Source organism: Oryx dammah, unplaced genomic scaffold, assembly GCF_014754425.2.
Source record: "Oryx dammah isolate SB20612 unplaced genomic scaffold, SCBI_Odam_1.1 HiC_scaffold_9, whole genome shotgun sequence".
NCBI classification, from domain to species: domain Eukaryota; kingdom Metazoa; phylum Chordata; class Mammalia; order Artiodactyla; family Bovidae; genus Oryx; species Oryx dammah.
Window position 1 is genome coordinate 14,320,767 of NW_024070193.1, and position 15,632 is coordinate 14,336,398.

Sequence of the window (15,632 nt, forward strand, 5' to 3'; positions counted from 1 at the left end):
TCAAAGGAAGTTACAGTTTATAGATACACTAACAAATGCCATATCCGATGCTTCAGCCCCAGTAACGAGATCCTCACGAAGGGGAAGAAGGAGTGTGGCTGGGGGACCTGGGATGCATCCCAGGCCAGATCCCAAGGGAGAGGGGAGATCGGACCTGGGAGTCAGAGGTTTGAGGGTTTAGTGCTTTATCAGTTGCCCTCAGACTCCATGGCCACACATATGTCCTCTTGGGAAAAGCAGGTACAGAAGGTCAGCAATGCTCAAACACAGTGGACTGTCTTGATTAGCAGTGAGGTGTTCTACAAATCACAAGTTTCTAACTAGTCATTAAAGTACCAGAGTTTGTGAACACTTCATTTAACATGTACTTAAAAAAAATGGTTCATTAAAAAAAAAAAGACACTAAATATATACAGGTTGAAACTGATGACTACTTACGCTTGAAACCTAAGACAGCTTTAAAAAAAAATCTTTAAAAAGAGAAGGAGGGTAATGCGGAGAAAATGTGTTGGTACATGAAACACTCAAGAGTATAAAGGTTGCAGGTGAAGCTTGATCCAGGCATGTACCGTGCTTTCAGCACTCTCCTCATGTCTTTTCTCTGCCTTCCCTGCACTGGCTTCCTTCTCGGGAAGGCTCTCTCCAAGCAGTGGCAGAGCTGGCTGCGAGGAGCTCAAGTTCCCCTCCTGCCTTAGTGATGTAGTAGACAGAGAGCTACTTTTTCCAGATAAATCCAAGAAAGCATCCAGATTAAGTCTCATTCGGGTTGGTATGAGTTATTTCCCCGATCCTGAGCTACTCACCATGTCCTGGAGAGTTGTGGGTCTCCTTCACATACTCAGGTCATTCATTGGCTTCCCTCCAAACCAGGATGGTCTTGCCATCACTGGCACTGCACTTCCTGAGTGTGAGGTCCATGGGGATTCCCTGTAGGAAAAACCAAAGAGATTTCCCTGAAATATGTGGGGGATGAGTGATGGTGGTCCACAGCTCAGGTATCTTCCTAATGGAGGTCTATTCTCTAGCTGAGTAATAAGGTTTTTCTTTCTTTTTTTTTTTTTTTTTGACTTTTAAAAGTATTCATATATCTATGTTTTTGGCTTCACTGGGCCTTTGTTGTGGGGACTGTCTCTGGTTGTGGCAGTTAAGGGCTATTCTCTGGGTGCAGTGCAGGGGCTTCTCGCTGTGGTGGCTTCCCTTGTTGCTGAGCGTGAGCTCGAGGTGCATGGGCTTCCGTAGGTGTTGGGCTCAGTAGCTGTGACTCTTGGGCGCTAGCGCATGAGCTCAGTAGTCGTGGTGCCCAGGCTTGGTTGCCTCGCAGCATATGGGATCTTCCTGGACCAGGGATCGAACTGGTGTTTCCAGCATTGCAAGCTGGATTCTTAACCACTGGACCACCAGGGAATCCAGCATTCTTTTACCAAGAGAAAAGATAAAGTGGATTTAGGGTCATCATTCTGAAGTTTACTCATTGTCCTTGACCTGTTTTATCTATGCAACAGCCCGTTGACTTTTTCTTTTGTTACTCAAAGTAGTCACTCTGCGACACTACTGTATGGATTTCTGTTTGTATTTTAAGAGACTCACCCATTAATAAAGACTCAAGTAGAAAGTATTGACTGTTTCATACCTACTTCACTGGTTTAGCAGACATTGTAGAGGAGCATTCCAAAGGGTGTATCCCTGGTCCCGTCTGTTTCTTTCAATGCAGTTAAATTAGAGACTTGCTGGAATGTGATGACTTTCAGGCCAGCATGCTGGGAAACCTTTCCTCCCCTCACTCTCTAGTCTCTGCTAGTTTCTTGAATCCTAATAGTGCAGTGTACTGAATTTCTTGAGTGGTTTTATTAAAACAATGAAAGAAGATATCTAGGAATGGTCAAAAGTCATGGGATCCATCTCTGTGGATTCCACTTTCGCCAGGTATCATCTAAAAGGACTTGGGTTCTTTAGCACAAGTATGACCTTTCCTGCCAAGAGAGTCTTGAGTCCCAACCTGGTATTTAGTATTAAGTATCTTACACATGAAGAGGAGGCATATGAGGGTGACTGTATGACACCATCATCTTCAACAAACATCTTCTTCCTGCCTAATGTCTGCACAACAGCGGCCCAACAAATTATTCAGTGGGTCTCCATGTCAAGGAAATGACATATTAGGCATTTGTATGCCGTGAGCTCATGTCTTCACCAAAGTTTTTACTTTTTCAGGACTTACACTAGCCACATGCATATTAAAGGCTTATTCCATACTGAACTTGGAGCATGCTTGCCACCTTACATACAGTACCTAGTTAATTGTCTTAGCCTACCTTGGCTATGGAGGTATTACTGTTTTTCATAATTTTGCAGTTGAGTGAGGAAGGAAGGAAGCTTGGAGCAGCTGAGTGCCTTACTTCATGTCACATGCCCAGTGAGCAGCAGAACCACTGTGCTCACCTCTTCTAACAAAGACAGGGACGCACTTTCTCTGAGGATGAAGGACCGTGGTGGTCTTTTAAAATTGCTTCCCTCATGTCTCAGCTGGTAAAGAATCCACCTGCATTGCAGGAGACCTGGGTTCGATCCCTGGGTTGGGAAGATCCACTGGAGAAGAGAAAGGCTACTGACTCCAGTATTCTGGCCTGGAGAATTCCATGGACTGTATACATGGACATGTATAGTCCATGGGGTTGCAAAGAGTCAGACATGACTGAGGGACTTTCACTTTCTAAAATTTCTTCAGTGGCAGTTGAAATAACATGAGGCTTAGCTGTGAAAATTTGCTCAGGGGCTGGGGGTATGTGATATACTGGCTATGTGATCTTATTTAACTTGCTGTAGGCACCGTGGGGAGTAAATTGACTATAGGCAGGCAGAATTAAGAGTGATAAATCACAAACAAGTCCTTGGGAAAGAATGAAGCACCATTTAATTGACTTTACTTATATTCTTAGGACCTTGTGCTTGCTAGGTGTCCAATAATTGTATGTTGACAAAGTGATTAAAAGAGGATTTTGAAGTGATCAATGGAAGAAATTCCTCCAAAAGACAGTATATACCTAGCATTAGACTCCCCAAGAAACCATTAAAGTTTTACCTTTATTGGTCAGAAACTGAGCTGCAGAAACTTCTGGGCTGCCTGGTGGCTCCCAGGAATTATTCTTACCAATATGGAACCTGGGGACCATCAGTACAGGTAACAGAGGTGCAAGAATGTCTGACTGTAGGGGTTCTTAGCATCGTGTGCCCCTCCCGCATCCCACCTTCTTACCCTGAGAAGAGGCTACCACCCTACTGCCCTCTTTCCTGTTCCACCCGCTCAGCCCCAGCCCGACTCTCTTGAGGGCCAACATAGTGAACTTTCCATAACAGGATCCAACTGTGAATCTGCTATCGTTTACAGCGGCTTCTGAGGGAACCGCTTCCCTTCCTCTTCATCTGGAATGGAGCTGATGTCATAAACCTGACCGTGACTGTCTGTTAATTGAAAACCTGAGAGAAGGGAGTAGAAGGGCGGTGGCCCAATATGGTCAGAGCCCACTCCCCCTTCGAGCTGTGGCAGCCTTCCTGGGTGGTACGGCTGGACACCCCAGGACAGCCCCGCGTTCCTGAAATGCAGCCCAGAGGGAAAACAACTTAGCAGGAAAACTGCTGAGTCCCATCTGGCCCCACAGTGATGGGGGATCTGCCCTGCCTGGCCTCTCTCTCCTAGATTCCACTGCGGGGCCAGTGTGGACCTCTTGGGTCCCATACACCAGCGGAGACTTTCTCCTCCACACCAAGTGCCTTCAGCACCTGTCTCCCTAGTGCCTGAGCAGTGTCCAGAATGGTAGTCTTAAAACACCTAGAGGGATGCTGTATTAGAATCCTGCCCATTAAATCCCGAACTGGCTAATTTAGAAACAAAAGGAAAAAAGAAAAAGAAAAGCTATACATACACATGTATTTTTTCCAATGTGCCATCAGCCGTATCTTTTGAACTGGCAAAGGGGTTGCTTATCCTGAGCCTGCAGCAGAGGGCAGACTTTCCTACATTATAAATACAGCATTAAAGTCCCAAGACACAGGAATATCCAGACACAGGACTGTCTGATAAAATAGGCTTGCCAGGTGACTGTAACACCGGTACTTTAAGGGGGGAAGAAAAAAAACCTCAAAAAACTTCCTGTGATATTAATGCACTCATCAGCTTTTCCAGAGAGATGTGCTAATGGGCATTAAATCTGGCAGTGATTCCCAGTCTCCATGCTCTTCGGGTCAAGTAGCCCTGCTTATCTCAGCACTGCTACGGCCAGTGTGATAGCAAGCGGAAGGTTCCATGTGTTTCAGAAATGTTACCAGGATGCTGAGGCCAAATATGGAGATCAGAATACAGACTATGTAAGATTCCCTATCCTGTATCATGAAGGTGTGTGCCATAAAAGCTTTAGATTAGACAAGAAAGGCTCCATTCCACATATAGAATGTCCAAGGAGAGAGGAAACTTCGCTTGCACCTGGCATGTTTATAGGTAAGGAGTCTACCAGGTAAATTCATGTGAAACAAAGAATTGGCTTGTATACTTAGTCCCCCTCTATCGGCTCATTGGTGTCCAACTCTGCAAGCCCATGGACTGTAGCCTGCCAGGCTCCTCTGTCCATGGAATTTTCCAGGCAAGAACACTGGAGTGGGTTGGCTTTTCCTTCTCTGGGAATATTCCTGACTCAGGGATTGAACCTGCATCTCTTGCATCGCCTGCATTGGCAGGCAGATTCTTTACCACTGTGCCACCTGGGAAGCTCACATGTTTGCTAGTGACTCAGTTCAGCTTTCCTGATCTTGGAAACCCAGGAGTGCCCCTCTGCTTCTCTCTGGTACCCTCCATTCACACAGTCCTCAGGCATGAGCCAGGAATTCAGATGATGAAGGTTGCCCTGCCCGGTGGTCTCACGGAAATGTTTTCTTCGTTTGTCATATGCTTTCTTTCTCTCCCTCTTCTGCCAGTATGAAGAAGGGAAAAAGCGGAGGAAACCCAACTACAGTAGTGTTGACCTGTCTGAGGTGGAGTGGGAGGACCGTGATGATGTGGTAAGCGATTTGATTTCAAGCCTGGTGAGAAGGACGCTCCATTTTACCCTCCTCTGCCTGGGAGCTGGTCAAGAGAGGCCCACCAGAGGAACACCTGGCCATCAGAGGGATGCAGAGACCACGGGCCCTTGTATGCATTTGGGGTTTTATAACTCTCCTGCCGGTAGGTCCACTTGCGAATGGGTTTCCAGCCGCCCTGCCTGCTTTGTGTAGTCTAAAACCATCTGCATTTGGGCTCTGGTTCCTTCTGCAGCCGATCAATCTGGACTCTTTCTGAGTGCCATTGATGGGATCTGTGACCCTCAGGGGAGCCTGGCCGGAGCCTGGCCAGAGCCTAGCGGGGCAGCTGCACAGCCAGGGCCAGAGTTTACCTGTCAGGATGTCAGCCAGGGCTTGGCAGACCCACTTTCCTCCTCCACCCTGTTTCCAGGGCCACTCCAGCCTTTCCCCTTTTCAGGCCATACTTGAGTAACACATGCTTGTTTCCCAGACAGCTTCAGCCTTTAAGACTGTATCAAAAGTTTTCCTCATGCCCACGATTTAGCCCCAGCATTCTTCTTGTTCCTGCCTCAGTAAATCAGATTTGTTAGACACGCCATCTTTTGTGAATCCAGGCAGACTGTCCTTAATTAAATCCTAACTTCCCAGGTGTCCAAATCTGGACCCTTGCTCTTCCGTTTGTATATGGAGCCTTCTGGTCCAGGCAGGGTTTCTCTGCTTGCACCTCCCTGATTTGTCTGAGGTCCTTTTCTGAGCTTCATCACTGAGTCAGCATTGTTTCTACCTCTCCCTCTGTCTTGCTTCCCAAAGGGATGTTGAGGAAGGCCATTTGAAATGCATAGGCTGGGTTCCTGTGCTTTCAGAAATGCAGCCAGCATCATGGTCCCCTTGCTGCTTGCTTTTCCTCTCTCCATATCCTCTGCAACCTGGACATTACTTAGCTAGCATAAATCTCTGTGATTTTTCCTTGCTTGTAAAATGCAAGAATCATATCTGTTTTAGACATTTACCCTATTTCCTTCTTCATATGGGCTATCTCTTTTAAACCCCAATGCAGACAAAATCTTTGCTGTTTGATTAAAAAAAAAAAAAGTCTATTTCTTCATCTATTCTCTTTTCCCAAGTGCTGGTGACCTGACGTCATGTCAGCTCAGTGACCTGGTATAGTTTTATATCTTCTTGTTCTTTAGACATCATCATCAGGATTCATGTCTGGGTCTTTTGATTATACTGCACCTAATGTACATGTCCTACCCTTTCAACCTGCTCCTATCAAGAAGCAGGCTAGTGCAGTCCTGAGGAGTGCAGTTCAGGCATTTGCCTGCCTGGTTTCAAGCCCCACTTCTGCTATTTGCTGGCTGTGGGTCTCAGGCAAACCATTATTTTCTCTACATCTCAATTTTGGTATAGGTTCTTTTTTCTCAGTCAAATGAGTATGATAGCAGTAGTACCTCACAGAACTATTGTGAATGCTGGTGTGTTACTATATTGAAAGATGCAAAAGTGTCAACATTGTTGCTCAGACACTATTAGCATTCTGAGTGGTAGCTGTTATTAGTACTATTCTCGGCATCATCAACCCTCAGATAGCCTTCTTATTAATGTATGTCTGTTGCTAAACTGTACCATGCAATTTTAAAGGGTGCATTCCATTAGTTTGCTTTCTCTTCCCTTTCTATCAGTTGCTTTATTTTGACTTCACTGCATCTTTTTGTTTTCTTTCCAAGAAGTTTTGAACCCTGTCATCAGCATGCTTCTCCATCCCTTCCTTCATTTTTTTACATTTTAATTGACATGGGAGGCAAATGTGATGCTCGTTCTTACTTGGGAGTCCCCACATCCAGGAAGCTGGCCTTCTGCTCGTCGAACACTAGGCTGACAGCTGCGCTTCTCCTTGTCAGGTTTCCTGGAGAGATTTATTACTTGGCTCATCTCTACCCCAGTTGTCAACTCTTTATCACCTGTACCCAGGTTAATTTTCTGTGAGCTGATAGCACCTTTAACGAACAATGATTTGACAGATGCTTTCTGTTTCCTTGCCCTTTTCTTCCTTTGTCATCGGCTTCCCAGCCATGTTCCTCACCTTGATGTGATTGCCAGAACTGGATTCTGTGTCTGCCTTCAGAGTTCCCGCAGCTCTAGCAAGTCAGTGCTCTTATTCTTCAGCAGGAGGTCTCTGGTTGTGCGTGTTTAATTTGGGTCTCTTGTCTGCTTGAAAAGAAGGTACATTTGAGACATGAATTCCTTCACTATCAATGTGCTTGATTGTGAAAACCCAAGTTACCATTTCTCTCCTAGGGATTTGCACATCCTTGATTAGAGAATTCTGGAATCTATGCAAAGCGTCTTTGTGAAGGCTACACAAGATCCCACGTGCCCATGTGTCTGCCAGTGGGGTTTGCACAGATGTAGCAGAGGGCAGTTTAAGTCAAGATCTTGAAAACACCAGACAGGCAGAGTTGAGGAAGAAGCAGCATGTGTCTGCCCAGCTGTGGAGAAATTCTTGGAAGGAGCATCCTACTTCTTTTGGCAGCTAGGCTTGTGTGGAATTTCATGACCACGTTTATAACATAGACCCTATGTACTAACAAAAATGATGTGAGGTCATATCTGTGTCAAGCAAGCCTGAGTTTGCATCCTAACATTTTAAGCTATTGAGAGGAGTCTGACATGACAGAAAAGAGAGGGGGATAATAATGAAGCTGCTGCTGCTGGTGAGGATGATCGTGGAGGACGGCTTACACCTATGAATGCTTAGGGTGTGCTCTCAGATTATCACTGCAGCTTTATGAGACGTGTGCTATCATTAGTACCATTTCGCAGAAAGAGAAACTGAGGCACAGTGGGGGCAAGTGATCTGTTCAAACTTCTGGCTCCAGAGTCCATTTTTGAATGACAGTGCTGTCCTGCCTCAGTGTTCAATAAGTGGAATCTGTTTCCATTATAACTGAAGGAAAGGGAAAGAAAGTGAAGTCGCTCAAGGTCTGACTCTTTGTGAGTCCATGGAGGATAGCCCACCAGACTCCTCCTCCTTGGAATTTTCCAGGCACAGGATAGTGAAGTGGGTTGCCATTTCCTTCTCCAGGGGATCCTCCCTACCCAGGGATCGAACCCAGCTCTCCTGCACTGCAGGCAGACTCTTTACCATCTGAGCCACCAGGAAGCCCAAAGGAAAGGGAAAGACTAGACTAATCATCTAAGCGTCTGCCTCCAGAAAGTATTAGTGAACCTGGCTTCGGACCCTCCCAGGTCCTGGCGCGGATCATCCTCAGCTACTGGGAGTTGGGGGTGGGGCGGCGCTGAGGCATGGAGAAGCTTACCTAATCTCTGACTCGCCTGGGGAATGTGAGAGGGGCAGGTACCAAATGGCTTTAGGCAGGCACCAGAAAGAGGAAAAATGAAAACCATGTCAAAGATAAATCGAGCTGTTCTTAAGAGTTAGAAAGTAGACTTAATTAGGACCAGCTCTCCCCATCCAAAACCACAAAAGTTAAAATGGGAAAATATTTCCAGAAATGCCCATTATGTGTTGTTAAAAAATATCTAGAGTAAAATATATGTTTTATTTTATACATGCCTCCAGCTAAAAATTATGCTTTTACTCTCTCACACAGAAGATGGGGATGTGAACCCAAATCTAGACAGGCCCCACGTCAAATTTAGGTTGCTTGCAAGCACTGCAGTTCTCTATCGGCCAGATCTTATTCGACCTCCTCAAAGGAGGAAAGAGGGGAAAGAATTAAAAGAAAAAAAACAAGCACGGGGCTGGGAAAAAGCCTTTCCTGACAGGCTGTGGCATGTCAGCATTTGCTCCTGTTTCATTAAATGGCCTTCCCGTCGTCTCCTATTGGTGCCCACGATGGCACAGCTTTCATCACTGTGTCTGCTGTCCTTCTCTGAACTCACAGAAGGGGCCACCAGTAATTAGCAGAGATCAGCCAGGGGTGGGGGAAGGGACGGAGGCTCGTGGTTCCCAGATGAGACCTTCAAAAATCAGACGCAGGGTTGCCCCGTTCACTGCCCATCATCCTCAGCCAGGCTTTTCAGTGGCCCAGATTTCTCAGAGTATTTGAAGATGGTTCATGCTGTGAAAAGCTAATCCCTATCTTCCAGATGGTTGGCTTTTGAAAACAACCAACCAAACAAAAAACTACTATATAGGAAAATATCTTTAACTTGATTGTGTTTTCAAAAATGATTTTCTCCATAACAAACCAATACCCTTTGTGAAAATGTAACTTGTGCCCTTAGACTTCCTTGCTTCTTGAGTATTTTAGCATTTGCTGGGGGTTTGTTCCCTGACTCTCAGGATTTAACGTTGAAAAGGTTTTTTTGGCCACTGTTGCCCTGAGGTTTACATGAGCACCCCAAATTGAAGTTGATGGTCCTTTATTTATTTTTATTAGCCTCTCTCCCCCTAGACAAGAACAGTTGGATGTTTATTCTTCCAAAGCCCCATTTCAGAGATCTGAAAATAGTATTTAGACTTACTGCAAAAGTACACCAAGAGTGGATGGGGAAACAGCCCAGCCCTGCATACACAAGCCAGCAAAGATGCATTCAAGCTAGATGGTGAAAGGTGTCCCAGACAGTATGGTAACCCTGGGAAGCACTAACCCCAATTTTTTTTTTATCATTTTAGTTAAGAAATGCCATGGTGAATAGAAAGACCGGGAAGTTTTCCATGGAGGTGAAGAAGACAGTGGACAAAGGGGTACATTTTCCTCAAACATTCTTGCTGCTTAATTTAAAACAAACCACTGTGAAAAATTAGCTTTGAAAGCTCTATCTGGAGTAAATATCATTCACTGAGCTCATTTTTCTCTTGTCTTTACTTATCTCAAACAAGATTCATGTAGTACTGTTAACCTGATCATAGTGTGTCCATTTATTTTTATTTATTTCTGAAAACTTCACCTAGCAGACTAACCATGTTTTCTTTTCTCTACGACCTTTTTTTGTTTTTTCAATCTAGAAACGGGTTTTGGTGATGACAAATGACTACTATTATACAGACATCAAGGGTACTCCTTTCAGGTAGAGCTGACCATAATACATGGACATTCCATCAGACCCATCAGTTGTGTTTGTACAAAACCTGCTGACACTCTCAGAGCTCATCATCTGAAGATAACCAAACATCCTGCCTAAAGGCTGGAAAGAGTGAGGAAGGGGCTTTTCCCAGGCTGCTTTTGTTTTTGTTTTCCATAAGGGGAAAAATGGTTCAGGCTCACCTAGGAGAACTCATTCAATTTGCCATGGCTTTGCATCTCATTATCAAGCAAATAAGCTTTGGGGGTTCCAGCTAAGGGTGGAGAGAGAAATTCAGCGGGTTACCAGGGTCCTTAACCATCTAACTTGCTGCCCTTTATTTCCATGATCAAAAAGTGATCCTTCACACTTAGAGGCAGCATATTCATCCCTACGTGTTGTGCTTCAGTTTTAATTTCTCCGTACTGTTCCTCTGTGCTTGTCTGCCTTTCAATCCTGTTATTTCTTTTTGTAAAAATCTTGAAAAATGCACTTGTCCCCTTGCCTGCTTTCTTATGTGGCATTCTAAAGTTTCCTGCTATTAACTTAGTGTGATAATGCTTTTTGTAAAAAGTTATTTTGGTAGGACTTCTTTGTGTTCTTCAACTGATGCCTCACAGAGCTCAGGGAAAAGAGTTTACTGACTCTGGATCCATCTTAATAAAATCTGTGGTGTTGTTGTCGTATATGGCCAGGGATCTTGGGTGAATTCCATTTGGAACCAGAGCACTTGAGGAAACACATGACTGCTAAGTGGGTTTGCCAATGATGAGACTGTGTCATCAGACATATTCTCTGACTTTAGATGAAAAAGGAAGGAGCTTAAATTGAAGTCGCTCAGTCATGTCCGACTCTTTGTGATGCTATGGACTGCAGCCCACCAGGCTCCTCCATCCATGAGATTTTCCAGGCAATAGTCCTGGAGTGGATTGCCATTTCCTTCTCCAGGGGATCTTCCCAATCCCAGGGATCGAACCTGGGTCTCCTGCATTGTAGACAGACGCTTTACGGTCTATCAGACAAGGAAGAGGGTTGGGCAAAGAAACCCACCATACAGTCATGTGGCTACGTTCAAGTGACAGAAGTGTTCATTTTTGCCATTAGGAAAGGGTTAATTTTCCCTCATCTCAAACTCTATAGTCTGGAAAGACCCTTGTGTGGCTAAATGTAGGGCAGGGGATGCATAAAGCAGTAATGAAGATTATTAGAGCATGTAGCTCTTACAAAAGCATCTAAGAGAAGGGCTTGCTCAAGGGCTTGTCGCAGTCGCCACACCTCTTTTAAACATACCCGAGAGCCACCCATTGCTGCTGCACTTCCAATCAGAAATTACATTGAAGCAGCTGATCAAATCTAAGAAACACCAGCACCAACTCTAATCAGTGGGTTTTGAAAGTAAACTTTTGAAAAAAAAAAATTGCTTACAGAACATGAAATGGAAATGTGAAAATGGAAAATAAAAAGTTAGCCAACAAGTCTGTTCCAGTTAATGTTATGGATTTCAAGATCTGCTTTGTTTCTCTGCACAGTTTAGGTGTGGCGCTCTCCAGAGGCCATGGGAAATATTTCTTCCGAGGGAATGTAACTATTGAAGAAGGTAAGATGCTGTCTTTATCCATCTTAATCCTTTCATGTGGGAAGAAAGCCCTGAAGCCATTGGGTTAGCTGAAGAATTTGCTCAGCTATCCAGCCCTTTCTCTAATGGACGTTTGACTCAACCATTTACCCCCCCTGATTTTACCTTGCTCTCTTAGACTGTTTCAGATGCCTGGGACTCCCAGATAGCGGCGGCTTTCCTTATGGTTTCATTTATTTATGTTTGTGCTTTTATCCACAAAGTTGTCGAGGCAACTCATAGGAACCATCCATCTACCAGCTGTATTCTTCTCATACATAAAAATCAGTACCAAGAAAAATATGAATTAGTATAAAAACTCAAGCCCAGGAAAAGGAAAACAAAGGTAGGCAAGCCTTAGTCTTCTCCACATTGAGCTACAAATTTCACTTGCTTTGAGGCAGCCTAGGTCCAAGGGAAATGTGATCATTCAAATGATTTATCTAAGTCAGAGGGAATAAGGAGCATCTTGAGGTTCTTAGCTCTTCTTGTCTTCGTAAAGTGCCAGTGCACTGGGTACTCCCAGTAAATGGTAGCAGTTGTTATAGCCCGTTAATCTTTAAAACTGCTGTCTTCCCCATACTGTCCTTTACATCTCCCAACAACCCAGTAGCTCAGAGAAGTTATCTTTACCAGTATCACAAGCTCAAAAGGAGCACTGGGGGTAGCATGTGAAAGGCTTCACTCCCAGAGTGGCCCTACCCAGGTGTTAAATTTTGCATCTTGACAAGAGAAGGAGTTGGACCAGACCAGTGTTCTTTTTGTGTATCCTTAGGGAGTATAGGTATCCTGGGTATCCTCAGGGAGTATGCCAAGAGTGGGAGGGTCAGTTACAACCCAGCTTTTCGTGGATTAGAACTGGTTACAAATGAGTGTAGTGAACTTCCAGAAGCTGGACTTCTTTGTGATTCATTCCAGTGATGTAGCAGAGAAGGAAGGAGATTGGAAATCCCTGAAATGGCAGATTCCATATATGGCCTTCTGCTCTACTGCCCAGTGTCCCCACAACGTTTCATGGACTTTGGCTTTTATCTCCCAACTGATTGTGAGGTCTTAAGGAATAGGAAGGAGAGTGAATGGGGATCATTTTGACCCAGACAAAGCTCAGAGTGTCCCCACTGCAGAGGCAATCAAGTATGTGCTCCCTCTTCCTAGAGACAGGCAAGAAAACAACAGGCAACTTTGTGATTTGAGCAAAATCCTCAACAGGATGTATTCTCAGGGATCTTTTTTAAAATCTTCTTTAATTTTCCGGCTCCATGAGCCATGTGTGACTCTGTAGATGTCCTGCCCATGAAGACAGAAAATTCACATCTAAGCCATCTGAGGTCAAGGTGAGGAAATAGCTTATGGTCAGAACCGTCCCTGGTGGCTCAGATGGTAAAGAATCTGCCTGCAAAGCAGGAGACGTGGGTTCAGTCCCTTGGTCAGGAAATCCCCTGGAGAAGGGAATGACTACCCACTGCAATATTCTTGCCTGGAGAATTCCATGGACAGAGGAGCCTGGCAGGCTATAGTCGTGGAGTTGCCAAGAGCATATGACTGAGCACATGTGTGTGGACACACACACACGCCTATCTTGATACAGATATGTTGTACACAGTATTTGTTCAGTCATTTGGAGCTAATGTTATTATTGTCAGCATTATCAATCAAGAGTAGATGTAATTTTGTCAGGAGTATCTAAATTGGAGGTGAGAGAGTTAGAGAACAGCCATATTTCCTTGGTGGTCTAGGAGCTCAGAGAGGAAGCAATCAAAAAGATCTTCCCTTTAGGGTCTAGGTAGAGAGATTTGTAGATGAAGACTGATGAGCACAGAAACTAGAAATATATATAGAATTGATATCATTAACTCAATATTCCAGGAAGACGAGATCCAGTTCAGGGCCTCTGCACCTGTGATTCCTTCTGCCATGAGCACCTCAGTTACTCCCTGGCTCTCCCCTCACCTCTTGCAGGTCTTTGCTTAAAGTCACTGTCTCAGTGAAGCATCCCAGACTCCAGCAGTTCACACTGACACTCCCTCATCCCTCCCCATCTCTTGGGACCCTCTTCCTTGCTTCATTCTCTCCCTTAACTTCATACTCCTCACTAGTGATAAGCTATGTATTTTAACTTTATTTTCTTATCTCTTTTCTGCCACTAGAAAGTAAATATCATGAGACAATTAGTGCTTTTTCTTCTGGTCTCTGTTATGTTTTCAAGGCTGTAGACCTAGAATAGTACCTGGCTCATAGTTGATGCTCCATAAATAAATTGAAGGAAGAATGGAAGGGAGGGAGGTAGGAGTGGAAGAAGCAAGAAAGAGAGGAAAGCATGGATGGACTGATGCATGGATTGCCCTAGGGACTAGTCACTATCCCATTCAACCCTCTGGAGTAGTTTATGACCTTTGGCACTATTGTGACTTTCCCAATCTCATCCCGCCAGTGGGTGCTGGAGCCAGGATATGGCCACTTGTGTCATATAGGATGATATTCTCTATAATTTATTCCCAACTAACTATGAAGTCAAACAGGAGTATGTGATGCTGGTTCTAGTGTTTTGCTATTTATTTTGTACACTTGTGTTTGAGGAGGATACTGGAATCCTGAGCGCAGTAAGATATCATTGGTCATGAGGGAAATTGCCATTCTCAATCAATGGAGTTTCTGAGGTGGTCACTTAGAAGTGCGTGTCTGCTGATGACCCATGAAAGTGAAGTCACATAAAGACACAAGGAGAAAGAGTGGTTTCGTACATTTAGGGCATCTCGAGCATTCTATAAACACTCTCCAATTCCCTGCAAGCCTCAGTTCTCCTAGCTACCTCTCCAGACTGATGACTCATTTCTGCTTAGGATCCTGTATCACCTAGCAGGTTTTGCTGGTTAAAAACAGTTGAGTTTTGGCAGTCTCATACCCTTCACCCTATAGTTTCACCCTCCCAACCACCTGTCCCTTAGGGCTGATTATTATTACTGTTTTGCACAAAAAGAAACTGACATTTAGAAAAGTAAAGCAACCTGCTGACATCACACAGGAGTTTAGTGGCCCACTCAAGTTCCTGACTCAGGCTGTACTGTGTGGGCCTCCAAAGTTGGTGTCTCTACTGTTGTGCTAAGCTTCTTTCCCAGGACCCACTGGTGCCTCATTTATGTTCAAGGAGTTGAGTCTGGGAGACTCTGTCTGGGGAGGTTGCAGTAGTGGCTGAATGAAGTGGAAGTTGGGGGAAGGTTCTGCCTGAGACAAAAATGTTTCCTGTGTGCTGAGTCCCTTTTCCCAGGCAGATGTCTTTGGGATTGATGTCTACTCTTAACCCCCTCTCCCCATGGCCTTAACCCTAAAACATTTGAAGCATAGAAGAGAATGCAGGGAGTCAGTGCCCCACACAGATGATACATACTCATGACGCCCTTCTTCTTGACCTCCAGGCCTGCATGACTTAGAACATCCTGATGTGTCCTTGGCAGATGAATGGTAAGAATGAAACAGTCCTTCTCAGCATTGGTATTTATTGTCCTCTTTGATTTCAAGTTGCCTGTACTCCCTTGCCCAGTTCTCCTGATTCAAAGGCAAAGGAAAGTGATGCTATAAATATGTACACATTCTTGTTTTGGGCCATGTCACATTCCTAGGTCCTACTGCAACACTGACCTACACCCAGAGCACCGTCATCTGTCTCAGCTAGAAGCTATTAAACTCTACCTCAAAGGCAAAGAACCTCTGCTCCAATGTGAGTGCACATTGTCTGTGCATGTGGCGGCTGGGCAGTGGAGGGGGGTGTGGATGAACTCAGTCCCAATTTAACCCTTCACATTGGATGTGTCCTATTACCAAACCACTTAGTCAAGCACCTGAGTAGGATGAAAATGTTACAGCTGGAAGGAGACTATCAACAGCTACTCTCTTATTTTGCACATGAGACACAAGGGCTGAAAATAAGACTTGGCTCATC

At 44.7% G+C, this 15,632-nt stretch overlaps 1 protein-coding gene across 2 annotated transcripts in view; it reads left to right on the plus strand.

Moving 5' to 3' along the window:
• The window catches only part of CACNA2D3 (calcium voltage-gated channel auxiliary subunit alpha2delta 3), an 874,546-nt gene that overhangs the window by 694,801 nt on the left and 164,113 nt on the right, over positions 1–15,632 (plus strand). For both annotated transcript variants that reach the window (XM_040246536.1, XM_040246537.1), the window contains exons 17-22: positions 4,966–5,049; positions 9,692–9,763; positions 10,025–10,086; positions 11,610–11,677; positions 15,109–15,154; positions 15,313–15,410. In XM_040246536.1, coding sequence (XP_040102470.1) covers positions 4,966–5,049; positions 9,692–9,763; positions 10,025–10,086; positions 11,610–11,677; positions 15,109–15,154; positions 15,313–15,410 — 430 coding nt within the window. The remainder of the gene's footprint in view (positions 1–4,965; positions 5,050–9,691; positions 9,764–10,024; positions 10,087–11,609; positions 11,678–15,108; positions 15,155–15,312; positions 15,411–15,632) is intronic.